General features: G+C 48.8%; 3 protein-coding genes across 4 annotated transcripts in view; 2 read left to right on the top strand and 1 right to left on the bottom strand.

The window, feature by feature from the left end:
• RAB11FIP1 (RAB11 family interacting protein 1) overlaps positions 1-10,545 on the top strand; it is a 41,565-nt gene extending 31,020 nt beyond the window's left edge. For both annotated transcript variants that reach the window (XM_030937609.1, XM_030937607.1), the window contains one exon: positions 6,339-10,545. In XM_030937609.1, the coding sequence (XP_030793469.1) occupies positions 6,339-6,557 (219 nt within the window). In that variant the 3' untranslated portion in view covers positions 6,558-10,545. The remainder of the gene's footprint in view (positions 1-6,338) is intronic.
• Positions 10,546-18,665: 8,120 nt separating this feature from the next.
• BRF2 (BRF2 RNA polymerase III transcription initiation factor subunit) lies at positions 18,666-24,061 on the top strand. The gene is made up of 4 exons (XM_010385304.2): positions 18,666-18,955; positions 19,907-19,966; positions 20,738-21,059; positions 22,732-24,061. The coding sequence occupies exons 1-4, from the start codon at positions 18,802-18,804 to the stop codon at positions 23,453-23,455; spliced, it is 1,260 nt and encodes a 419-aa protein (XP_010383606.1). The 5' UTR covers positions 18,666-18,801; the 3' UTR covers positions 23,456-24,061.
• ADGRA2 (adhesion G protein-coupled receptor A2) overlaps positions 23,970-26,885 on the bottom strand; it is a 47,240-nt gene continuing 44,324 nt past the window's right edge. Inside the window, exon 19 of the mRNA XM_030937891.1 lies at positions 23,970-26,853. Coding sequence (XP_030793751.1) covers positions 25,584-26,853 — 1,270 coding nt within the window. The 3' untranslated portion in view covers positions 23,970-25,583. The remainder of the gene's footprint in view (positions 26,854-26,885) is intronic.

Below are 26,885 nucleotides of genomic sequence, written 5' to 3'. Positions count from 1 at the left end.
AGACGGAGTCTCACTTTGTCACCCAGGCTGGAGTGCAGTGGCCCACGGTCTCTGCTCACTGCAAGCTCCGCCTCCCGGGTTCATGCCACTCTCCTGCTTCAGCCTCCCAAGTAGCTGGGACTACAGGCGCCTGCTACCACGCACAGCTAATTTTTTGTATTTTTTTTAGTAGAGACGTGGTTTCACCATGTTAGCCAGGATGGTCTCGATCTCCTGACCTCGTGATCCGCCCGCCTCAGCCTCCCAAAGTGCTGGGATTACAAGCGTGAGCCACCGCGCCCGGCCTAATTTATGTATGTTTTGTAGAGATGGGGTTTCACCATGTTGCTCAGGCTGGTCTTGAACTCCTGGGCTCAAGTGATCCACCTGCTTCGGGCTCCCAAAGTGCTGGGATACAGGTGTGAGGCACAATGCCCAGCCTGTTTTCTGTTTTTCAGTATGAATTAACACTATAGTCAATAATTTTCTATATGGAACTTTTTCTCCTCTTTTCGATGATTTCCTTAAGCTAAATTTCCAGGAAGTGTCTTGCTCATTTGGAGGGTCTCTTCTCTTTGAAAAGTATGGGCTCATATTAAAAAACAACTCTCCACAAAACAAAACCAGCCTCCCAGATGAACTCTACTTGGGAGTGTCTTCATCCTGCCCTTTCTGGTTCTAGAATCTGAAGGATTTAGAATACTGCCTTGCTGCAAATCCCTGGTCTTCAACTCATTATCTGGACTAGAAGAGAATGATTTACTGAGGGATTGGTGACCTTTAGTGGGCAGGATATGTTGTATTTCAAATATGTAGAGAGGGACTTCCCAACTGACACTGGGAACTTCAGTCTATAGAAATACACTTTATTTTTATTTTAGTTCAGAGCAGCTAAAATTTCATTCCATCATAGATTTTACAGTCCCAGGGACTCTGGATATTGAATAGTTTTCTTTTTTCTTTTTTTTTTTTTTTAATTTTTTTTGAGATGGAGTTTTGCTCTTGTCACCTAGGATGGAGTGCAATGGCGCCATCTTGGCTCACCACAACCTCCACCTCCCGGGTTCAAGCAATTCTCCTACCTCAGCCTCCAGAGTAGCTGGGATTATAAGCGCCTGCCACCATGCCTAGCTAATTTTTGTATTTTTAGTAGAGATGGGGTTTTGCCATGTTAGCCAGGGTGGTCTCGAACTCCTGACCTCAGGTGATCCAGCAGCCTTGGCTTCCAAAAGTGCCGGGATTACAGGCATGAGCCATCATTCCTAGCTTTGTTTTATTTTTTAATGGAGATGGGGTCTTGCTCTGTTGCCTAGGCTGGCAGGTAATGGCTATTCATACATGCAATCATAGCTTATCGCAGCCCCGAACTCCTGGGCTCAAGTGATCCTCCTACCTCAGCCTCCCAAGTAGCCAGGACTACAGATGCACCACCATGCTTGGCTGAAAGTGTTTTTCAAGTGCTGGATACTTGTTATTCCCTCTGGCTTCATTGCACGTCTACCAGTAAGAGCTGGGATAAAGGTTCACAGGAAGCTGGAGGTCCAAGTTTTTGGTAAAAGAAGCCAAGCAATCATAACTGATGATTGCTGAAAACAAGTTAGCATCTTCTTGCTGTCTTGCCCCACTTTTTTTCCTTCCTTCCTTCCTTCCTTCCTTCCTTCCTTCCTTCCTTCCTTCCTTCCTCCCTCCCTCCCTCCCTCCCTCCCTCCCTCCCTCCCTTCCTTCTCTTCCCTCCCTCCCTCCCTCCCTCCCTTCCTTCCTTCCTTTTTTTTGGTGGATTTTCGTTCTAGTTGACCAGGCTGGAGTGCAATGGTGCGATCTCAGCTCACTGCAACCTCCACCTCCCAGGTTCAAGCAATTCTTAAACCTCAGCCTCCCAAGTAGCTGGGATTACAGGCATGCACCACCACACCCAGCTAATTTTTTTTTGTATTTTTGGTAGAGACGGGGTTCTACCATGTCGGTCAGGCTGGTCTCGAACTCCTGACCTCAGGTGATCCACCCGCCTTGGCCTCCCAAAGTGTTGGGATTACAGGTGTGAGCCACTGTGCCCGGCCCCCACTCTTTCGTTGTAGAACACATTGACAGGGCAGGTGGTAAGCATTGATCTCAAAATTGTCAGCCACAGCCAGAACTGTGTACCTACTACATTTCAGCCCTAGCCTAAAAATGTACAGTATGTCAACCAGCTTGCCTGGCTTCTGTGTGGTTGTCGCAGATAGAAGAGGCAGCACTTGTCTTCCTGGAGTTAATGATATTTATCAGGAAATGGGATAAAAGGACAGCAATGAAAACCAGAGTCATTCAGCAGCTTCCCATCCATCTTCCTTTTACTGTGGAATGCAGTGTGGCTCCAAAGAGAAACAAACACCTTGTTTCTGGGAAGTTAGCAAGACCTTTAGCTACCATGTTATTTCCTCTTCAAAGCTCATTTAATTCAATGGCTTATCTCCTGGCCCTAAGAAAATAACTTAGCTCAAAACAAAGGCAACTGCTGCTTATTTTGCTCATGATTTGTAAGCCTGACTGCCGCCCTGCTGCCTGCCTGCAACACATCTCTTGGTTCTGGACCATGCCTAGTAAACATTCTGGGTAAATATGGGACATTTCCTGGAGACTCTGCTATTGGCCTGCCGCATGATAGATGTTGTGTGTTAAGGCATAAGACAGTATTTATAAAGATACTTAGTCTTTGGAATGTTGCAAAGTAAGAGAGGTTTAAGGGAAAGAAATTGCATAGCTAAAGTTATGAAAAGCTAGCTGGATCATTACTACAGTGATATTTTTTTTCTTTTCTTGGTTGTTGTTTTAGGGCCTCCATCCTTTATAGATGATTTATAACTGGGAGTGTCTTATTTACCCAGGTGGCTTTAACATTTCCGTTTTAAAATAAAGCCAACTAGATCCAAAAATCATCTGTGATATGAAAAAAGGTGGATGCACATTTGAGTGTATGTCATTATCACAACTACGTAAAAGGAAAAGTCCAGGGTAAGAATCCTGGTGAGAAATACATGACAATGGGCACCATTCTTTCTTGCATTTGTGGGTATTTTCTCTGTGCTTTTTCTTCAAGGCCGTTACTCACTTTTTATGATGCTGGATTATTTTATGATTTTTTTTTTTTTTGAGGCAGGATCTCACACTGTTGCCCATACTCAAGTGCAGTGGCACTATCTTGGCTCACCGCAACCTCCGCCTCCCGGGTTCAAGCGATTCTTCTGCCTAAGCCTCCCGAGTAGCTGGGACTACAGGTGCCCGCCACCATGCCTGGATAATTTTTTGTATTTTTAGTAGAGACGAGGTTTCACCATGTTGGCCAGGTTGGTCTCGAACTCCTGACCTCGTGATCCACCTGCTTCAGCCTCCCAAAGTGCTAGGATTACAGATATGAGCCACCATGCCTGGCCCTGTTTTATAATTTTTTAATATCGCAAAACTAAGCTCTTCCAATGATTTTAAAGTCCTTTATATTCTTTTTCCCTCTGAATTACATAATCCAAATTAAATAGCTGTTTGATGGTTCGAATGAAGTACCTTAAGTGTGTACACATTTTCAATTCTAGGCATTTATCTTCAGGAAGTACTTAGAGATGTAGCCAAAGATTTATGCTCATGCATTTTGATTAAAATGTTATATATAATTGTACAAATTGAAAACAACATAAATATCCAGCAATAGAGGAGTAGTTAAAATATAATGGGATTTTAAGCATCCACTAGAAAAGCAATTTTGCTAAAATGTTATGATGGAAAAAATGCTTACTAAATAGTACAAAGCTGTAAAACTATTACTTTGTATGAGGCTGACATTATAAAACATATCATCAAGAACCCCAGGAAGGTCAGGCTCAGTGGTTCATGCCTGTAATCCCAGCACTTTGGGTGACTGAGGCGGGAGGATCACTTGAGGTCAGGAGTTCAAGACCAGCCTGGTCAACATGGTAGAACCCTATCTCTACTAAAAATACAAAAATTAGCTGGGTGTGGTGGCACGTGCCTGTAATCCCAGCTACTCGGGAGGCTGAGGCAGGAGAATCACTTGAACCTAGGAGGCAGAGGTTGCAGTGAGCCGAGATCGTGTCACTGCACTCCAGCCTGGGCGTCACAGTGAGACTGTCTCAAAAAAAGAAAAAAAAAAGAATCCCAGGAAAAATAAAGAGACCCAAATGTTAGGTGTTGGAATTAATTATATGACACCCTACAGGTGTCAGCCTCTGTATCCCTCTCTCTTTCAAATTCCATGCAGAATATCTTATGTATTGCAACTTTAAAAAATAAATAAATAAATAAATAAGATCCTTATATGACAGAAATATAATCTAAAATCCCTTGAGGACATACTCTTTGCCATGATTTACAAAGGTGACTCTTTTTTTCTTGATATAAAATGTAAGGCTGAGTGTGGAGGCTCATGCCTGTAATCGCAGCACTTTGGGAGGCCATAGTGGGAGCTTGGGTTTGAGACCAGCCCAGGCAACATAGCGAGACCCCGTCTCTATGGGGGCAAAAAAAAAAAAAAAAAAAAAAAAAAAAAGTCATTAAGTACATTCACATTGTTGTACAACCAATCTCTAGGACTTTTTTCCAGACATGCAACTTTTCAATGAAATATTGTTTTGGAAGTCACATCTACAGTGACTGAGGTCCAGAGAAGGTGCGCTATGAATGCGTGCCTTCAAAGTTTTCAAAAACAAAGATTAGGGGAGAAGCAGGTTTTGGAAAAGCAGTCCAGTGTCTCGCCTCTGAATGTGCAGCCTGTATGGGGTTGAACTCACTCTGTCTATGGAAACATTGGTGTTGTGTGTCTAAGTTAGTACCACCATCATCGTGCTTTTGTTCCTGGCCAGGATGGGAGGGCTGGGATCCCTCCTTTGACTTCTGGCTCGTGTCCAGGCAGTTTGCGTCACTGGACTGAACTGGGGCTTCTATCGTGTCACTGAGGAGCAAGTGTTGATTCTTCTTGGAGAAGGTAGTCTCTTGGCCTTCCTGGTAGACAGTGAGACCGTTAGACCCTCAGGGCAATAAAGCTATTCCTGCCTCAGAACTTTGCCAGCAAATCATCTTGATTCTTTAAACATGTAAATCTCAGGCTACAGATTTCAGGAAAAGTCACTTTTTTTTTCCTTACTGGGGACTTGCACAGCGTGTGACTTTTCATTTAAGCTTTATCTTGCGTGTCCTCCTGGTTCAGGCTGCTTGGGCTGGCAGGGGCCTCAGATCACAAATGCTGATAAAGCACAGTGACTCCACAGGGTGTGTGCTCTCCTGGGGAGCAGAACACTCAGCTCTGGGACAGGCCGCTGTGTACCCAAGGGCATGCCTAGATGGCCACGGGTGAGGACAGGGCATGATGGCACCTGGCTCTGACTCCGCATATTTTTCAAGTATGAAGTGATGTGAACTGGAGTCCCTGGGTGTCCTCTGCATCCACCTGCTCACCGAGTCCTTCTGAGCACAGCTTTGGCAGGAGCAGACAGTTGGGCTAGACCTGGACCTGCTGCCCTGCAAGGAGAGCCCTTGCCCCCTGCACCTGCTGTCACAGCTATGTCTTCCTGGGCCCCCTCTGGCTTGGGAGTCGTCTCCAGCTCTGCACTGGTGTTTGGTTGTGTGAACTCCTAGTGTTCCCAGAAGAGTGAGCACTCATTTGGAGAACGGAGTCCTCTCATGGTGGCATTGCTTAAAATCCAAACCCAGAGTCAAGTCCAGAGGTCCTCGACCTGTGAGCCAAGTATGGTTTTTACATTTTTGAAAGGTCATACAACAAAATAAAACAAAACAAACAAATAAAAAAAAAAAACAAGGAAGAATATATTAACAAAGGCCATCTGTGGCCTGCAAAGACTCAAATATGTGCTATCTGGCCCTTTCCAGAAAACTTCATCAGTCAACAACCTGTTTTCACCATAAACTGAAAATGGATTCCCTGGCTGGGCATGGTGGCTCATCCCTGTAATCTCAGCACTTTGGGAGGTTGAGGTGGGCAGATCACCTGGGGTCAGGAGTTCAAGACCAGCCTGGCCAACATGGTGAAACCTTGTGCCTGCTAAAAAAACCCCACAAAATTTAGCCAGGCATGGTGGCACATGTCTATAGTCTAGCTACTCAGGAGGCTGAGGTGGGAGAATCACTTGAACCCAGGAAGCGGAGTTTTCAGTGAGCCGAGATCATGCCATTGCACTCTAGGCTGGGTGACAGGGTGAGACTCAGTCTCAAAAAAAAAAAAAAAGGAAAGAAAATGGATTCCCAAGAAACCCAGATCACTAGTCACCTTTTCCTTGTTTGTACTTCTTTTAGGTTTTAGATTTCTGTGCTGATTTTGTAACTCCTTTTTCCCAACTTTCTCCCCCTCTCCAAAGAAATACAGCCCCTCAGACCCTGCATTTGCGTACGCACAGCTGACCCATGATGAGCTCATCCAGCTGGTCCTCAAACAGAAGGAAACGATAAGCAAGAAGGAGTTCCAGGTCCGCGAGCTGGAAGACTACATTGACAACCTGCTTGTCAGAGTCATGGAAGAAACCCCCAATATCCTCCGTGTCCCGACTCAGGTTGGCAAAAAAGCAGGAAAGATGTAAATCAGCAGGAAAAAAAACACCGAGACGTTTTTGTGACTTCACTTTCACCTGCTCTAGTGGTCAAGGAGTCGCCCTGCCCGATAACCACCAGCAGGCTCCAAATCATCGTCTCCCTCACATGTTATCTGGCAAGAGTGAATTCTACCAATGGAAGCCAGGTTAATGATTACAATGAATCTTTTACTATACATTCCCAGGGCTTTATTTTTAAATGCCACTGTGCCTTTAACTAGGTTGTAAATATTTTATGCCCACGAGAGACGTGGTCATAAGATCTGATCCTGAGCCAGAGATTCAGATGGCACAGGAGGTATTCATGTATTTTAACACTGGGGTTTTCTTTCTTTCATACTGAGATTTTTTTCAATATGTATCCTCCAGCTCTTAAAGCTTACCTGAGAAAGCTTTAAATGAAAAAAGGACCATGCCATTGGTGCTGTGTTACATACACATACTTTCTTGGCTTTTGAGTAGCTCAGGTGTGGTTTTTGGCTGCAGATGTTAAATTTTGTACAATGTAAACCTACCCAGCTTCTCAAACTTGGGTCTTGTTTTTTGATGGGAGCAGGGGTGTTTAGAGTAAGCCTCTGAGTGTGCCTTTCGGATTTCGAACAAGCGGCCTTTTCTAAACATCAACTTCTACTCTCTAGCCTTAAAATATGTTCTCCTTAGATCCAGGGCCCTTTTACTGGAGACTGGAAAAGTAGAATTCAGGAATTAAAAGAATTACTCTTTATTCAATTCGAGGAACTTGGTTAAAGCCCCTCTTCTTATGAACAGCCAGGTTCCTGCTGGCTAGACCAGCCTGTTCAGCGCTTTGCTTGGGTGGTCCACGCACTCGCTAATACAGTTCTGGCAGGTGTGGAATGATGTCAATAGGATTGTTTAGCCTTTTCCCCCTGTGCCTTTGCTCAGTACCCTGGTTTCCTCAGCAACACTCCTTGTGAGGGACAGAGACAGGGTCCACCAACTCCCCAAGATGAAGAAGCCCCTTCAGGCCAGGGGCAGTGGCTCATGCCTGTAATCCCAGCACCTTGCAAGGCCGAGGAGGGTGGATCACTTGAGGTGAGGAGTTCGAGGCCAACCTAACCAACATGGCAAAACCCTGTCTCTACTAAAAATACAAAAATTAGCTTGGCGTGGTGGTGCGTGCCTGTAATCCCAGCTACTTGGGAGGCTGAGGCAGAAGAATCACTTGAACTTGGGAGATGGAGGCTGCAGTGAGCCAAGATCATGCCACTGCACTCCAGCCTGGGCAAGAGGTTTTTTAAGACTCTTAAAGAGCCTGGGCAATTTTTTTAAGATTCCGTCTTAAAAAAATAAAATAAAAAGAAAGAAAGAAGCTCCTTCACTGTGCAGGGGACAGGAGACCACGGATTGGACCACAAAGGGATTGAACTGCATCTGCGTGTCTGTCCTTTGAACACTTTCTCTCCCTGCCCAAAAGGAAACCCAAATTATTTCTGGGATACTGGGGAAATTGTAGTGAAGGGCTTACTGTAGTTAATAAAAGTGAAAAGTCAGTAGAAAACAGAAATGCCTCAGCCTTCAAATGGTTGCTTTTTTTTCCATTTTCCCTCATGAATAGACTCACCAGTATTTTACCCCCTTGTTATAAAATTGTGCAGAGCAAGAAGATGATACTTATTTTTGAATTTGTATTTTTAAAACTAGATTTATAGATTTTTTTAAAACTAGGACACTTGCTTCCTTCTTAGCTAAAAGCACCAGTTCAGATTTTTCAGGTAATTTTGTTATTACTCACTTAAGACTGGAATTAGTATGTTTCTGGTATTGCTCATTTTTTCTCCTGGCTATGATAGAATCTCATCTAACCTTGACATCTCTCCCAGGGGAAGAATATCACAGGCCAATAGTGTGGGCAGGGGTGGAAATGATAGCAGTTATTAAATTGGGAATCACTTTTATGTATGTCCTTGTTACATTGAGGTTAAAAGGCAAAATCATTGGCAGTGCAATCCCTTTCCAGGATTTTGTTTGCTGTGGCATTGGTTGTATCAGAGCACTTTAATCTGAAGGATGATACTGTAACTTGATTTATCTAATTAGCTTTTAATTATCTACAGCTATTTTATTTCTCTCCTACAGTACTGGGATCACTGCAACACTGTAAACTTCTCAGATGACTTGTATTTTTGTAGTGCTATGAAATTTATTTACATACTTATAAAGAAAACTGTATATTCACTTGAACTCTGAAAATGTACATGTATGGCTGGACGCAGTGGCTCATGCCTGTAATCCCAGCAGTTTGGGAGGCCGAGGCAGGTGAATCACTTGAGGTCAGGAGTTCGAGACCAGCCTGGTCAACATGGCAAAACCCCATCTCTACTAAAAATATAGAAATTAGCTGGGTGTGGTGGCAGCCACCTGTAATCTCAGCTACTCGGGAGGCTGAGGCACAAGAATCGCTTGAGCGAGGGAGGCGGAGGTTGCAGTGAGCTGAGATCACACCATTGCGCTCTAGCCTGGGCAACAGGTGAGACTCTGTCTCAAAAAAAAAAAAAGAAAGGAAGTATACATGTATATATTTTTCCTACATTATGTTTTTTACTTGATATAAATGTATTTTTACTGTGATAGCCCAAATGCACTGGGGGGCAGTTGTGCTCTGCGTGGTTCTTCTTCCATTGGAGAGCTGGAGTAGAGACCTGCAGTGTTCATAAGGATGTTGGTTTGGAGATGTCTGCTGCTAGGACCTGGGGTGTGTGACTCAGTCCCCATATGAGAGGGACATCTGGGTGGAGGAGTGAATTCCTGTGCTCTGAAATGCCACTTGGGAGCTCTGGACAGTGAAGGACAATTGACTCAAGGGTACCTGGCTTCTGCTGCTGCTGAGAAAAAATTCAATTTATAGCATTTCTGCACCTCCCAAAGTAGATAACCTGGAGATCATTCAGTCAACAACTGTCCCTGAGGACTCAGTTTTCGGGGAGGGGTTATCTGGTAGAAGCTTTAGCTTGTTCTGAGCCATTAGAAGACATTAGTGAATTGGAGCACTGGAGAATCCTACAAATGGACTGTATCTCAGAAGAGGTGGGACCTCCTTCCAACTGCTGCAGATGCTGACAGACCCTGGGAGGCAGCTGTGCTCTGGAGAAGCCGGAGCAGCTCATTTCTTGGCCTAGCCTGGCTGCCTCAGAAAGAGCAGTCAGGACTTGAAGGAAGCATCAAATTCTATACCCGTAAACTGCAGTTGGAGGTCAGCTTTTTGAAATGTCCAGCATTTGCCCGATTGTTTCAGATCATCTAATTCCTCAGGCTTTGGCAGGTATCCTGCCCTCCATCTTATTCCAGTGTGTTCACCTCATCAAGGCAGCAGAGTGGATGAAGGAGCAAGCCTGCCCTTTGCCATACTGAAGAGCTGTGGGCCCCAATTGGTGACGGCGCTGCACATGCCTGTATGAAGGAGATACAGGTGTATGTGCACGTGCCTGTATGAAGGAGATACAGGTGTGTGTGCACATGCCTGTATAAAGGAGATACAGGTGTGTGTGCACATGCCTGTATGAAGAAGACACAGGTGTGTGCTTCTCAGTTTTGCTAACAGTGGGAGCTCAACGGGGCAGAGAGGGAGGAAGGTCCATGATACTCAGCCATATACTGGAGAGGCAATTTAATGTTAAATGACACGCCATTCTTCCTTCCTGGGTCCCTTCTCCCAGTCAACTTTTCTTTTTCTAGAACTAATAATTATCTCTCACGACTGAAAAATTAATTGCCTTAAGTAGAGAACTTAATTCCTAGTATCCACCAAACTTAACTCCGTGGTGTCTCCGTATCTACTATGTGAGCTACTTAACTGATGCCCCCTTCCTCCAACTGAAGGATCGCCCAATGTTTTTGGATTATAGAATTATTATTTCCTGCTTTCTTTCTTTGAGACTTTTGAATTTCTTTGGTTTCGTTTTTAAGAAGTAACCCAACATTTCCTACAACACTAAATGAAATGGTACTACCTTTCAAAGATTTGTGTCTGTAGTTTGGTATGGGTGTAATAAAAATTTATTCTGTCTTCCTGGAAAACCTCTCTTGGTGGGGGTCAGGGGATGTCCAGTGTTTCTCATCCCATGAGGGTCTCTCACTGGGATTTCTGCTGCTGCCATCTTGCCTGGTGCCCAGGAGTCCCAAGGTCCTTTTTCTCAGAGAGGACAGACATGTCTGGTCCCTTCGGATGCACCCTTCACCTTGGCCTGAAGAACCATGGCACTGGCCAGAGAAACTGAGTTGGAATGTGTTGCCCCCTTTTCCTTTGCAGCCAGCACCCTTGGCTGAGCATATGAACAGGGTCTTTCCTCAGTTCCCACCCCCACCACACACATAGGTTCCCACAGAGTAATGTCTTCACTTTGCGGGCATGAGTTGAATTCAGGCTGGGCTCAACTGCCCCATCTGGGAACCAGGTCCTTGTTCAGTTGACTTTGTTGGTCCATGTGTGAACAGAGGGTATTAGGGATGCACAGGAGTCTCCTGGAGCTCATCTCGCCAAACCCCAGGCCCTTCCCAAGGAGGTGAGAGGTGTGCCTACCCCGCAAGCAGTGCACGTGTTCCACACTCCAAGGTCCCAGACCTCTTGGAATGGAGGCAATGCTTTTGCTCTTAGAGATGAGTCACATTGTAGAGAGAGAGAGGCAGGTGGTGCCTGTGAGACTCCTGGGCCGGGATGGGGGAGCTTCCCTGAAGCCTACCTGGTTTTGGTGGGGAGGCCTGGTGATTCCAAGTGGACGTCGACCGCCATGTGTAGTGACATGAAGACACTAATACATGTTATTTTATTTATTAAATCTCTTAATAAAACAGCCCTCTAAATGGAAGGTCTTCAAGGAAGGAAAGTTTAATTACACAAATGACCCCAACTTTTCTTTCTCAGATTTATTCCCCTTGCCTTTGGAGTTTTCTCTGGTTCTTGCTACTGCCACCAAACCCAGCCGTCAGGGCCAGGCGATTGTATTTTTCAAATTCCAGCCCAAGGAGGGAGACACAACCATCTTTTCTCTTGAGTCCCCTTAGCCCAGTAGCTAGTCATGGAAAGTTTAAAAAATAAATAAATAAATACCAGGCCTGGCACGGTGGCTCACTCCTGTAATCCCAGCACTTTGGGAGGCCGAGGCAGATGGACCACCGGAGGTGAGGAGTTCAAGACCAGCCTGGCCAACATGGTGAAACCCTGTCTCTATTAAAAATACAAAAATTAGCCGGGCATGGTGGTGCATGCCTATAATCCCAGTTACTTGGGAGGCTGAGGCAGGAGAATTGCTTGAAACCAGGAGGCAGAGGTTGCAGTAAGCCAAGATCATGCCATTGCATGCCAGCCTGGGTGACAGAGCCAGACTCCATCTCAAAAAAAAAAAAAGGGGGGGGGGATAATTATAGGATATATGAACAACATAAAAAGTGAACTTTCTTTCCCAAATCCAAAATTCTGAGGCAAAGTCAAGCCCCAAAGGTCTGGAGGCGGCCAGCCACTCGGCTAGGTGGCCCCAGTTGTTCTTAGGTGACCTGAATTCCCTTGTGCTCCATTCTGGAGGAGCAATAGACACTGTTCCCCTCCTCTACTCCTGACTGCTGACTCATTCTAGATTTTCCCTTTTTTTCTTTTGCCTTTTTTTTCTTTTTTTGAGACGAAGTCTCACTCTTGTTGCCCAGGCTGGTGTGCAATGTCGCAATCTCAGCTCACTGCAACCCCCGCCCCCCAGGTTCAAGCAATTTTCCTGCCTCAGCCTCCTGAGTGGCTGGAATTACAGGCACCCACCACCATGCCTGGCTAATTTTTGCATTTTTAGTAGAGACGGGGTTTCACCATGTTGGCCAGGCTGGTCTCGAACTCCTGACCTCAGGCAATCCCCTGCCTCCGCCTCCCAAAGTGCTGGGATTACAGGCATGAGCCACGGCTCCCGGCCCTCCAGATTTTTCTAAGTAACATCATAACATGTTTGTTCTTGGAAAAGAAAAAAGTTCTAATTTCCCCACTACCAAGAGGTAACCACTGTAGTTTTGACTTGTCCTGGCATTTTTCCTCTCATAAACAGCCACGCTTTACAAGGAAGATAGGATCACACAGTCTGTACTGTTGTGAACGTATCTCCATGCCTTTCAGTAGCGGGCAGCTATGTGTGTTCTGCAACAAGGACTGATAGAATTCCCAGGAGAACCTTTCCTGGCTAACAATTCCCCTTGGCAAAAAAAAAAAAAGCTACAGCAGTCACAAAGACAATCTAGGTCCCTTCTGGCCCAGGTTACAATTGTAGCCACCTGTGGATCAGAGTGGGGACTTGCCGGGGAACACCCTGCCCACCCCCAATCAGGAAAATAGTCACTTACCAGGCATGGTTACCATTCTTTAACTGGGGCCAGTGGTCAGCACAACAGCCTCCATTAGCCCTTGGACCCAATCTCAACAAAGGCAGCCTGCCCCCTGGGCTGCTCTGCGGGTGTCAGCTTTTGGGCCCGGCACTTTTCTCCTACTGGGACATCATGAACTATCACTTCTGACTTGAAACTGGCTTCCTTGAGCCCTTTGAGGGCAGGGTTTTCCAGTGCCAAAAAGCCTCCTGAGGGGTTATGTCCTTACTTGGCCTTTCGACTTTCTGTTACTTTACACAGATACCTGTGTCTTGAACCTGGGAAAGAGTCGCCTTGGGGACATGATATGGCTCTCACAGAGTTGAGAAAAAGCTGCCTCTGTCCTTATGGACCGCTCACTTCAGGCTAAATCCTGATTGCAAAAGGAAGGCCTGCTTCTTAAAGCAGTGAGATGTACTATTTTTAATAATTCTCATCGAGGTCAATAATGTCTCCATTGTGCAGCTGAGCAAACAGACCCAGAGAGGCAGCAGCACTCTCATTTGCCTAAGTCACACTGTGAGTTGTTAAGAGAGGATTTGATCTTATAACCTGTCTGACTTGCAGGCCTAGAACAGGTCAGCCAACTACAGCCTGCCTCCTGTTTTTGTATAACCTTCAAGAATGGTTTTTACTTTTTTTTTTTCTTTTTAATGCTTCAAAAAAAGTCAGCTGGGTGCAGAAGCTCACACCTGTAATCCCAGCACTTTGGAAGCTGAGGCATGATACCGTGAGCCCAGGAGTTTGAGTCCAGCCTGGGCAACACAGTGAGACTCCCCCGCCGCCCCACCACCATCTCTACAAAATAGAGAATAACAAATGAATAAGCTAGGCATGGTGCACATCTCTAGTCCCAGCTTCTTGGGAGCCCAAGTAGGGAGGACTGCATGAGCCCAGGAGTTTAAGGCTGCAGGGAGCCTGGGTGACAGAGTAAGACCCTATCTCCAAAAAATAAAGAAAAGAACCAAAACAACAGTATTTCATAACATGCAAATTATACGGAGGGCTGGGAGCAGTGGCTCACATGTGCAATTCCAACACTTTGGGAGGCCGAGGTGGGCAGATCACCTGAGGTCAGGTGTTCAAGACCAGCCTGGCCAACATGGTGAAACCCCATCTTTGGCCGGGCGCTGTGGCTCATGCCTGTAATCCCAGCACTTTGGGAGGCCGAGGCGGGCGGATCACAAGGTCAGGAGATCGAGACCACGGTGAAACCCCGTCTCTACTAAAAATACAAAAAATTAGCCAGGCGCGGTGGCGGGCGCCTGTAGTCCCAGCTACTCAGGAGGCTGAGGCAGGAGAATGGTGTGAACCCGGGAGGCGGAGCTTGCAGTGAGCCGAGATCGCGCCACTGCACTCCAGCCTGGGCGACAGAGCGAGACTCCATCTCAAAAAAAAAAAAAAAAAAAAAGAAACCCCATCTTTACTAAAAGTACGAAAATTAGGCCGGGCACCTTGGCTCATGCCTGTAATCCCTGCACTTTGGGAGGCCGAGACAGGCGGATCACCAGGTCAGGAGATTGAGACCATCCTGGCTAACACAGTGAAACCCCGTCTCTACTTAAAATACAAAAAAATTAGCTGGGCGTGGTGGTGGGCACCCGTAGTTCCAGCTACGTGGGAGGCTGAGGCAGGAGAATGGCGTGAACCCAGGAGGCGGAGCTTGCAGTGAGCCGAGATGGTGCCACTGCACCCCAGCCTGGGCGACAGAGCGAGACTCCGTCTCAAAAAAAAAAAAAAATTCAATTTCAGCACCCATAGATGAAGCTTTATTGGAATACAGCCATGACTGTTCGTTTGTTTACGTAACTGTCTATGGCTGTTTTCACATTGCAACAGCTGAGTTGAGTAATTGCAACAGAGTATCTGTTGTTCGAGAAACCCAAAATATTTACTATCTGACCTTTTATAGAAAAAGTCTGATGGCCAGGTTAGTCTGATGGCTGGGTGTGGTGGCCCCATGCCTGTAAATCCAGCATTTCAGGAGGCCGAGGCGGGAGGACTGTCTGCGCCCAGGAGTCTGAGACCAGCCTGGGCAACATAGTGAGATCCTGTTTCTTAAAAAAAAAAAAAAAAAAAAAAAAAGTTTTTTAATTAAAAATATTTTTAGAAAATAGAGAAGAATAAGTTTGTCAACCTGTAGGCTAGGATCACTTTGAGGGGCAGGAATGTAACATTCCATCATTCACTTGGAATTGTGGAGGAGTGGGGCGGGCATGGAAAATGGAGGCCATATGACTCAATCCTCTCTCAGGACTTTCCATAAGGCCAGATGAGCCTCAGCCTCCCAGCAGAGAGGAGTTCCAGGTCAGGTTGCCCTGGCCTACGCAGTGCACCAGGTCTGTGCTATGACCACCTTCCTGGAGTTACCAGATGCCTTTGTTCCTAGGAGTTCAAGAAATTGAACATGTGAATCCTTAGCCCGGAGAGAAGTGGCTGGGAGGGGCAGACTAAACTATGCAGAGGGGAAGCTGCATATGAGTGAGGAAAAGTGCTTGGCACAGAGATTTGGGAAGCCCTGGCCATGCTCTGCCCTGAGGCTATGTCATCAGGAAGTGCCCACTAAAGAGCGTTGGGAAGGAAGTCCAGTCAGAAAGGCTCCAAGGCCTGAGGCGACTGCCAGGCCCAGTGCCACAGTGCGAGCTGTACTCAGGGCTCGGTGAAACTGGGTCGGGGTTGCAAAGCATCGTCAGCTAAGCTGAGAGGAGCCCAAGGCTGAGGCTAGAAGGCAGGCCTGGATAGCAACCCGCTCTCAGCAGTCACTTGCTCTAGATGGAAATGGGCCTGCTTCAGAGGAACTGGGTCTATGTGGTGCTCCTTCTTCTTCATCTTTTTTTTTTTTTTTTTTTTTTTTTTTTTTTTTTTTTAAAGAGTCAGGGTCTCACTCTGTTACCCAGGCTGGAGTACAGTAGTGCGATCATAGCTCATGGCAGCCTCTTAACTCCTGGGCTCAAGTGATCCGCCTGCCTTAGCCTCCCGAGTAGCTGGGACTACAAGTACACACCACTATACCCTGCTATTTTGTTTTTTTTTGAGAGGGGGCGGGGTCTCACTTTGTTGCCCAGGACAGTCTTGAACTCCTGGCCTCAAGCTATCTTCCCACATCAGACTCCCACAGTGTTAGGGTTACAGTCATGAGCCACATGCCCGGCCAGTTTGGTGCTTTGGACAGGCCCACCTAGGACAGGAATTCACAGGAGTTGAACTCCTCTTTACTGAATGCCAGCCTTCACTTTAGGAGGTACTCCTGGGGACACAAGAATGAGAAAACCAGATTGTTCCCACAGACACTTCCATCCAAAGAGAAAGTCAAACAACGAACTAGAATGTACACAGCCAAAGGAGGGAGGATGCACAAAGGACTTCATTCAGGTGCCAGATCCTCCTCTTCCTCAGTGCCTTCCTCTACTGTACCCTCTAGAAAGAACTCTGGCCTCAACGTCAGCATTACACATCTGGACCACAGCTGGGCTGCTGTTCAATGGCCTCCCTATGACTAGCTTTCTGCTCTGGCCAAGCCCACCCTGGGCACTTGGGGCATCTGTTAAAAAGATAATCACTGCCAGGCGTGGTGGCTCATGCTTGTAATCCCAGTACTTTGGGAGGCCAAGGTGGGCAGATCACCTGAGCTCTGAAGTTTGAGACCAGCCTGGCCAACATGGTGAACCCCGTCTCTACTAAAAATACAAAAACTAGCCAGGCATGGTGGTGGGCGCATGTGGTCCCAGCTACTCGGGAGGCTGAGGCAGGGGAATCGCTTGAACCTGGGAGGTAGAGGCTGTAGTGAGCTGAGACCGTGCCACTGCACTCCAGCCTGGGTGACAGAGGGAGACTCTGTCTTAAATAAATAAATAAATAAATAAGATAATCACTACCACGAATAATGGTAACTCTTAGATGAGTTGGGAGCAGTGGAGAGGGCACCAAGGATGATTTCCACGTCTGTCTAGATTTCCCGGAGCAAGGCAAATACATTTCCCAAATAAATGGACTTCTGAGAAAGTGCAGAACCCCAAACGTACACATCTTAGCAGAGGGCGCCATCTTCTGGCCTGCACCCTGCCGCCTCCCAGCCTGTGTGTGCCTGAGGACAAGGCTCTCCTAGGCTCCCAGTAAGTACACACCACACGTGTGACTGGGAAAGACAACAAGCTTTCTCCTTCCATGGCTGGCTACAGGATCATAAAACTGCTTTTCCACTTTACAATCAATCAGGTTGGGTCAGGCAGAATTTCAAGGCTTCTGTCATAGGTAGATGGGCTCTGTAACGTCACGCTTAAAAAAAAAGTGGAGGTAGGTTCAAGATCTGCACACAACTGGGGATGAGGGGAGTCTGATGCTCTGCTGTGTGATCATGCAAGAAACTGTTCCCAGGGCAACTTATGTCGCTTTTAGGGACACCTTCTTCGTCCAAGTAAGAATGTCAACCACACTGTCTAAAACCAATGCATGTCTCTGAGTGGTGTGTGTGTGCGCGTGCACATGTGCAAATGTATCTTAACAGTCAGACAGCCAGAAATAAACTCTCATCCTATATCTCACACTAGTGGGGAGGTCTAGAAAAGGGTGGGGGGCTTGGACTGCCAAAGCCCACCATTATTAATGTGCTGAAGCCCCCTTCTGTTATGATGCTAAAGTAATTCAAATTGAAGAGAAAGGACCCTTGGGTATTGTGTTCCTTGGCCCTCCAATGTGATCAAGCCCCATGGGAATGGATGGGATGTCTTTGAAAAGGAGTAGTGATTCTCACACTCTGAGAAAGCAGTCTCTTAGGGAGGGGATGGTGTCTTTAGGTTTGGATATCACGCGTTAAAAACTAGGTGTGGAAAAGAAGGGACTGGCACTTCATAAAGGTCTGTTTTGTTTTGTTTGAGACGGAGTCTCGCTCTGCCACCCAGGCTGGAGTGCAGTGGCGCGATGGCTCACTGCAACGTGCGCCTCCTGGGTTCAAGCGATTCTCCTGAGTCGGCCTCCCGAGTAGCTGGGATTAGAGACGTGCACCACCACGCCCAGCTAATTTTTGTGTATTTTCAGTAGAGATGGGATTTCACCATGTTCCCCAGGCTGGTCTCAAACTCCCGAGCTCAGGTGATCCACCTGCCTCGGCCTCCCAAAGTGCTGGGATTACAGGCGTGAGCCACCACGCCCGGCTAGCTCAAGGTTTTTTTAAAAAAAAATATCTGAATCTGCGTGCTTGCACTCCTCCAGGTTGCCAAAAGCTCCATCACTCCACATTCGTTCACTCCAAACTCCTTTAGACATTCCTGCCTAGCCTCCAAAAGCATTTGGGTTTGCCACTCTGGATTTTATTTCAACTTCCTCATTTTACAGTTGAGAAAAACAGGAGGTAAAGAGAGGAATGTACCTGCTTTAGGAAGCAGCTCTGGAAAGCTGAACACAGTTTCCTGCTCTCGCTCTCTCTCCACTACTCTCCCTTTAAAAAATATACTTTCTTCTATGGCCAAATCAGACATTCATTACCAACTTGCGATTCCCTTAGGACTTTAAAAGGAGGGTTGTTCAGGGGTGACAACAATCTCCTGTCTATTATACGTGTCCATGTAGGCAGAAACTTACCCAAATTCAAGCCCCAGTCTGTGTCCCAAAAACTAACTACACAGAGCAGGGAAACCAGAGAGCTACAGTTCAGACCAGGAACCTCCTCTCCTAACTCACGTTTCTACCCGAGCCCGCGAAGGAACGGACCGGAAGTGGCGCTCAGCCTCCCCGCGGAGGAAACCGCCTATCCCGCCGTCGCGCTGGCCGGAAGACGAGGGTGCAATCCTCTGAAGGGTCCCCTCCTACTTCTTGCTGCCGCACGCTTGCTGTTGCAGACGCAGGAGTCTCCGAAGGTTTCTGCAGCTTTGGGGCCGGTTGTGAGATGCCAGGCAGAGGCCGCTGCCCTGACTGCGGCTCCACGGAGCTGGTGGAAGACTCACACTATTCGCAGAGCCAGCTGGTGTGCTCCGACTGCGGCTGCGTGGTCACCGAGGGGGTCCTTACCACTACCTTCAGCGACGAGGGCAATCTCCGAGGTACTTGTGGCCCCGGGGACAGCCTGGGGCGGTGGAGGGATTAACATCAGATTCCTTTTGTCTCCCCGCTCCCTCCCATACTCCTAACTGTAACGCGCACTCCTAATATGAGAGAAAATGACCTAAAGTGAGCGAGGGAGCCGAAGGAGATGGGGGGCTGCCATTCATCTGTTTTCCTAGCACTTAGTATAGGACATAGATGGTGCGGGTAATAAATGTTGAGTAAGTGAAACAGAAAGTTCCACTCATCTTGCCATGTCTGGTCATTGTGGAAGGATTGCCGATATGATTACAGCATGTATTATTACTCTGAAATAGTTTTAAGCACAAACTGGAAAAACATTACTTTGCTTTGCTTTCCAAGTTTCTGACCAGTGCAGCCCTCAAAATCTGCAGCCATTGTCTGGGTGGAGTGGCTTAAGCCTGTAATCCCAGCGCTTTGGGAGGCAGAGCCGAGAGGAATGCTTGAGCCTAGGAGTTCAAGACCAGCCTGGGCAACGTAACGAGACACTTGCCTAAAAAAAAAAATTAAAAATTTAGCCAGGTGTGGTGGCATACACCTGTAATCCCAGCTACCCAGGAGTCTGAGTTAGGAGGCCTACTTGAGCCTGGGAATTGAAGGCTGCCATGAGCTATGATTGCACCACTGCACTCCAGCCTGGGCTATAGAGGGAAACTCCTTAAACAACAAAAAAATCTGCTACTAGAAAAATTGTCTGTATGGAATGTACTGGAAGGATGACTGGAAATTTGGAACACTTGGAGCTGCTTTAGTGCAGTCCTAACCTTTCCCAGTCTCTGTGTATTCAGAACCGCTTGTAGACAGAAAATCAGATGGGGCCTTTAACTGTGCAGCAGCAGATGCTCAATGATTTGAATTCTGCGTCCTGGTTTTGTGTGGTGGGAGGGCATAAAGGCTAAGCACACTATTTGTTGTTTATTATTTTACAGAGGTAACATATTCCCGAAGCACAGGGGAAAATGAACAAGTTAGTCGCAGCCAGCAACGAGGTGAGAATTGACTTTTTACAACACAGTGGCTTTAAAGAAAACTATCCTAGGCTGGGTGCTGTGGCTCACGCCTGTAATCTCAGCACTTTGGGAGGCCAAGGCAGGTGGATCACCTGAGGTCAGGAGTTCGAGACCAGCCTGGCAAACATAGCGAAACCCCATCTCTACTAAAAATACAAAAATTAGCCGGGCATGGTGGCTCGTACCTGTAGTCCCAGCTACTTGGGAGGCTGAGGCAGGAGAATCACTTGGACCTGGGAGGTAGAGGTTGCAGTGAGCCGAGATTGTGCCACTGCACTGTAGCCTGGGTGACAAAGTGACACTCTGTCTCAAAAAAATAATAATTAAAAAAAGAAAACTATCCTGGTGGCCTAGTCCAGCTTTTCACTTTTCCTATTTTCAGCATTGCTGGTGTGAGGTAGAGTAGAAGAGAATGGTAATTAGGAATTTAAAATGGGGATGGTGGCTGACACCTGTAATCCCAGACTTTGGGAGGCTGAGACAGGCAGATCGCTTGAGGTCAGGAGTTCAAGACCAGCCTGGTCAACATGGTGAAACCCCGTCTCTACTAAAAATACAGATATTAGTTGGGCCTGGTGGTGCACACTTGTTATCCCAAGTGTCACTCCTGTCTATGCAGAAAGGTACATATTTTGTGCGTCTGATATCTGAGGCAAGTTTAGCAGATCTAAATAAGTCCTAGCAGAATTTTCTAGGAGGTGCATGATAGCTCCTTTGACCCCTCTAACTCTTGCTGTGGGTTTTTCCTAGGTCTCCGCCGAGTGAGAGACCTTTGTCGAGTTCTGCAGTTGCCACCAACATTTGAGGACACCGCGGTTGCCTACTACCAACAGGCATACCGGCACTCTGGCATCCGAGCGGCCAGGCTGCAAAAGAAGGAGGTGTTGGTTGGGTGCTGCGTCTTAATCACCTGCCGACAGCATAACTGGCCCCTAACAATGGGAGCCATCTGCACGCTGTTGTATGCAGATTTGGATGTGTTTTCTAGCATTTACATGCAGATAGTAAAGCTCCTGGGACTGGATGTGCCATCTCTGTGCTTGGCAGAACTGGTGAAGACCTATTGCAGCAGGTACCTTCCTGGTGGGAGACAGTAGGATGGGATGGAATGGGTCCTTAGACCTGAATCCTTTGACCTTTGGCCATCTCTTTTTTTTTTTTTTTCTTGAAACGGAGTCTTACTCTTGTCACCCAGGCTGGAGTGCAGTGGTGTGATCTCACCTCCCTGCGACCTCCACCTCCTGGGTTCAAGCTATTCTCCTACCTCAGCCTCCAGAGTAGCTGGGATTACAGGTGCCTGCCACCATGCCCGGCTAATTTTTCTTTCTTTTTTTTTTTTTTTTTTTGCATTTTTAGTAGAGACAGGGTTTCACTATGTTGGCCAGGCTGATCTCAAACTCCTGACCTCAGGTGATCCACCCACCTTGGCTTCCCAAAGTGCTGGGATTACAGGCGTGAGCCACCACACCTGGCCTTGGCCATCTCTTTTTGACCAAAGCCCATGTAAAAGGATGTGGGAGAAAGATCTTTAGTTTATACTTGTACTAATAAGGTTAATATTGTTTTACATTTTTATAATGCTTTAATTTTCTTTCTTTCTTTTTTTTTTTTTTTGAGACCAAGTCTTGCTGTGTTGCCCAGGCTGGAGCATAGTGTCATGATTTTGGCTCACTGCAACCTCCACCTCCCGGGTTCAAGTGATTTTTGTGCCTCAGCCTCCCAAGTAGCTGGGACTATACAGGTGCGTGCCACCTTGCCTGGCTAATTTTTTGTTTTTAGTAGAGATGGGGTTTTGCCATGTTGCCCAGGCTGGTCTTGAATTCCTAGGCTCAAGCGATCCACCCATCTCAGCCTCCCGAAGTGCTGGGATTACAAGCGTGAGCCACTGCACCCTGCCAAAGAATGCTATAATTGTCAAACCCCTTTGCCCTCACAGCAACCTAATGACGTGGGGAAAATAGGTCTGAGCCTTGGCACAGGGCTGTTGAGTTGCGGCACTCATGTTATGTGCTCTGTGCGTGGCAGTTCCTAGAGTTGTGCTGTGCCATGGCCTTTGTGGCTGAATGCCCAGCTCCGTCTGAGCAGGATCATCTGCAGAGGAAGCTGAAAGGATATTAGTTAATGACAGAACTGGGCTTAGAAGCTAAGCCTTTTCTAGTTTTTTTAAAGACAGGGTCTCATTCTGTCACCCAGCCTGGAGTGCAGTGGTGCCATCATAGCTCACTGCAGCCTGGAATTCCTGGGCTCAAGCGATCTGCCCACCTGATCCTCCCAAAATGCAGGTATTACAGGCATGAGCACCGTGCCTAGCTCTTTTCTTGTTTGAAGTAGCTATGTTCTTTTCTTTTTTCTGATAAACAACGTTAAAAGCAGAGGCTGTTGGTGTCAAATAGCCTTGTATCTGAAGCTTGGTTACTGCTTGGCTGGATGACTGGGGGAAAGTTTTTCAACTATACATGCACATAAGATGGTGTAGATTAAATGAGAACGTTGTAAAGCACTCAGAATAATGGCGACTGGGAGGCGCCCTATAAATGTTTGCGCTCTCCTGCATCCCTCCGCCTTCCCCTAACGAGCGGAGGATGCCCTGTTTTCTCTCACTGCCTTTATTAACTTGCTGCCCAGTGAGCTTGAGTATTCCTGAGGGCAGAATAGCTTCCCCATCTTGAGTGGGCTGCCTTTCCTCACCGTGGGAGAGCAGCCCCTGTATCATTAAGATCCAACTCTCATTTTGTTTGTTTCAGCTTCAAACTGTTCCAGGCTTCACCTTCTGTGCCAGCCAAATACGTGGAAGACAAAGAGAAGATGCTGTCTCGAACACTGCAGTTGGTGGAGCTGGCAAACGAGACGTGGCTGGTGACTGGGCGGCATCCCTTGCCTGTCATCACTGCCGCGACTTTCCTGGCTTGGCAGTCGCTGCAGCCTGCAGATCGGCTTTCATGTTCCCTTGCCCGATTTTGTAAATTGGCAAATGTGGACCTGCCCTACCCCGCGTCCTCCCGCCTGCAGGAGCTTCTGGCTGTGCTGCTGCGGATGGCTGAGCAGCTGGCCTGGTTACGAGTTCTGAGACTTGACAGACGGTCTGTGGTGAAGCACATCGGTGACCTTCTCCAGCACCGCCACTCACTGGTCCGCTTGGCCTTTCGGGATGGGACAGCAGAAGTGGAGACCCGAGGGAAGGAGCCACCGGCGTGGGGACAGGGGCAGAGAGAAGGGGAGGTGGGAAATAATTCCTTAGGTTTGCCCCAGGGGAAGCGGCCAGCCAGTCCTGCCCTTCTCCTGCCACCCTGCATGTTGAAGCCCCCGAAGCGGATCTGCCCTGCACCGCCTGTCTCCACTGTCACTGGAGATGAGAACATTTCTGATAGTGAAATAGAACAGTATTTACGTACCCCTCAGGAAGTTAGGGACTTTCAGAGAGCCCAGGCTGCTAGACAGGCTGCCACGAGTGTCCCTAACCCTCCCTGATGGATATCCATTGGGAGCACTTCAGCCTGTTCTGACAGCTTGATAACAGTCCTGTCATAACCAAGGATGGAAGTGTACACAAGTCCGTAGGTATTGCCTTTCGTGTTTCAAGGAACCAAGATGGGCTCTGCCATTCGTTGGACCCTGGGTCCTGGAGTAAAGTCAGGAGTGCAGGGATGACTATAGGTAGGAGAGGCTCCCATCCTTTGGTGTGGGAGAGCAAGTTGCCTATGTCCATGTTCTGTGAGATGGCTTTCCTCATGGATGGATGGGAAAATGTCAGGCTCTCTGCTGCTGGTTTGAATTGGACACACTGCTGCTGCTCCTCCTGCAGGCCTGAGGGGGTGTCCCTCTGCTTGTGGAGCAGTTGCCATTCCCAGCAGTATCAGCCTTCAGAGGAGTGGAAACTGGGGAATTCCTGGCCCTACGTCCATTCACAGGCATTGGTGGGTTTGTGTGTGTGGTGTCATGAGATCCTGTACCTCATAAAAAAAGGACAGTGGGTAGACTAAGGCAGTAGCTCAAAGGGCTTTGCAAAATTTTAATATATTAAAACAAGAGGCATCTGCTAGAAAACATTCTATTGTATAAAACCCGAGCTCTTAAGAACATGTTTTCTTTGGCACTTTCATTCCCTCCCTCCCCTTTCCCCAGCGTATTGCAAAAAGCTCTCCAGTGCTAAGGCATTGGCAGGGTGTGTAAACAGCAGCCAGCATATGTGGAAGAATAATACAAAGCTTTTTTTTTTTTCTTCTAATATGTCTGTGCAGCAAGCATAAATAACAGGACCCATCCCAAGGAATGTGTGTGGGTTTTCCCCTCCCCTGTGTCCTCTGTCACCTTGGTGATCAGGCCAGGGTGATGTGAAGACTGGGAGGGAACCTAGGTCAGACCTTGGTTTCCTGTTGCTCTTCCCAAGACTCAGGGTTCCCTCTGTTTCCATTTGGTCCTGTAGTGAAATGCTGGTGGTTGGTTTTAGGTTGGGGAAAAGATGGGTGCTGGTGTTTAAGAGTAGTAAAGGCATAGGCCCCTTATGATCTGCAGGGACCCCAGCCACTGCCTCTGGGCTTGGCTTGAGCTCCTGGGAGTCAGGAAGCTGGTTTGACATTTTGTAGGTTTCTCTCTACTATGGAGCTGGAGATCAAATGATTGGGATGGTTCTTCCATCTGGCCTCATGGAGGCAAGGAAGTACTCTTCCTTAGTCTCTTGGTGTTGTAAGGCTGAGACTGGGGAGATGGGTCTTGTAACTGAAAAGTAACTGCTTCTCCAAACACCACCTGCATCTTTATGGGGGCGCCACTGTTTACAGGACTAGCTTTAGGGCATGACTAGATTCTGCCCCTGTTCCACCTGCCCGCTCACTCTACTCCCCTCAGTTCACCCACAGGCACCTGGCAGTCAGCTGTTGAGGTGCAGGGCCTCGGCTTTGTCCCGGTGTGCCACCTCTGAACCCTGCTGTCTGGTTTAAGTACTACTACTGTGAGAATGGTGAGTTTGTTCCTAGTTGTGCCCGGTTCCCACTCCCCTCCCCCAGGACTGGTTGATGTCTAGAGCTGCCTTTCACATGGCCCCGCCCTCCCCTCTTGCATAGTTGATCTGAAAAGCAGCACCTTGTGACTTCGTATCACCTGCTTCATGTGCTGGGCTGGCTGTCGTGCCAGCCAAACCCTGGAGGAAAAGGGACTTAGGATCTAGGCAGGGGCTGGGCTGAAATCAGTAGAGGGCAGGGAGGAAAGGACACAGTTCCCACGCTCTCATCTGCTTTGCTGGTGAGGCTGATGGCCCCCAGTGAGGCCACATGGACAGTAGGTGGGGGTGGGAGTACTTGGGGAGGGTCCACCTGGGCTGTGCTGTGCCCTTTCACACAGACGGAGGCCTTCTCCCTTCCTGGGAGGGCACCGACAGTCCAGACTGCCCCGGGCTGGACGGAGATGTATTATGCGTGTTTCTGGGATTGTCTGTCGCTACCCCAGAGGGATGCCCTCTAGGCAAGTGGGGGAACATCTGCCTGTGGGCTTCCTCCAGCCATCGGCTCCTCCACCTCCAACCTGCTACTACGCAGACGCAGACGCCTTCGAGGGCCCTGAGCCGCGTAGCCAGCCCGTTTATCGCGTCGTCCGCCCCACCCTAGACGGTGGTCTCGCTCTTCCAGAGTCCGGTCTTCATGCAGCCGCCGCTGGCCACCTCCGCGCCCATCATGGTGACATCGTCGTACTTGCCCCCCTTGGGGACGCCGTTCAGGCTGGCAGCGTTGAGCGGGTACGAGCGGCGCTTGCTCTCCTTCTCCAGCGCACCGCCGCCCTTGAGACTGTCGCGGCTGGCGCTGCGGCGCTGGCCTGGCCGGCCAGCCTCAGAAAGCGGCGCGGCGCTGGTGTCGCTGCCTTCGGACGGCGTGAGCATGGGTTCGCCTTCCAGCTGCAGGCCGGCGCCCGGGCTGTTGCGGCTGCTGCCCAGGTAGCTGTCGGTGGGGCTGTTGTGCAGGCTGCCGCTCTCGCTGGACAGCAGCTCGGGAGCCCCCGCCGCGCCGCCGCGCAGAGCCTTGAGCCGGTTCTTGCCGCCGGCCTCACCGGCGCGGTGCCCCTTGGCCCGGCCCTTGTGCGCCCGACGCCCATGGTGCACGTTGTTGGGGTGGCGGGGGCCGAGGCTTCCCCGGGGGCCCGCGGGCTCCGGCTCTTCTTCCCCGTGGGCCGCCGCCCCCGCCTCGCACACCTGACTCTGGGCTAGCTGCAGGTTGGTAAGCTTGCAGGGGCTCAGAGCCAGCGGGTGGCAGCTGCTGCCGCTCACAGAGGACTTGAGGGAGGGGGGCGCCTCCCCGAACACCGGGGAACCGTCCTCCGCGGCGGCGGGCAGGGCCCGGGGCAGGGAGTGGGGGGCCGAGGGAGAGGCAGGGGGGCAGCAGGCGCGCCACGAGGCTCTCACGTCCCTCCTCCTGGCACAGTGGTGGGTGAAGACGAAGAGGCCCAGAGCGGAGGCTGCCGCTCCGTACAAGCAGCTGCACACCACCCGGGGCAGCCAGCGCTGGGACACGGCCAGAGCCCCGCAGGCCCACATGGCCAAGTACAGGAAGTGCGTGGTCACCAGCGCTCCTAGCTGGACTCCCGGAGAGTAGAGGCTGTCACCATCCTCCGGGGGCCCGGGCGTCCCCACTCGCCCGCTCCCAGTAGCAAGAAGGGAACCTGAGTCACTCAGGAGGGGGCCGCTGCCCCTGAGCCTGGTAGAACCCCTCAGCTCCTCCCCTGCCTCCAAGGAGGCCCTGCTGTTGCCTCCCTTCGGCCTCTGCGCCAGAGGACCCCGTAAGCGCAGCCCTGCGCACAGGAAATAGATCCAGGTGATGAGCAGAATCAAAGCCACCGGGATGTAGAAGGCGCCAAGACTTGGACGCCACACCAGCCAGCAGCTGCAGGAGACACAGAAGCAGTGATGAGGCCA

The sequence above is a fragment of the Rhinopithecus roxellana genome, chromosome 9 (genome assembly GCF_007565055.1).
Source record: "Rhinopithecus roxellana isolate Shanxi Qingling chromosome 9, ASM756505v1, whole genome shotgun sequence".
In the NCBI taxonomy this organism is placed as follows: domain Eukaryota; kingdom Metazoa; phylum Chordata; class Mammalia; order Primates; family Cercopithecidae; genus Rhinopithecus; species Rhinopithecus roxellana.
This window is presented reverse-complemented; position numbering and strand designations above follow the sequence as displayed.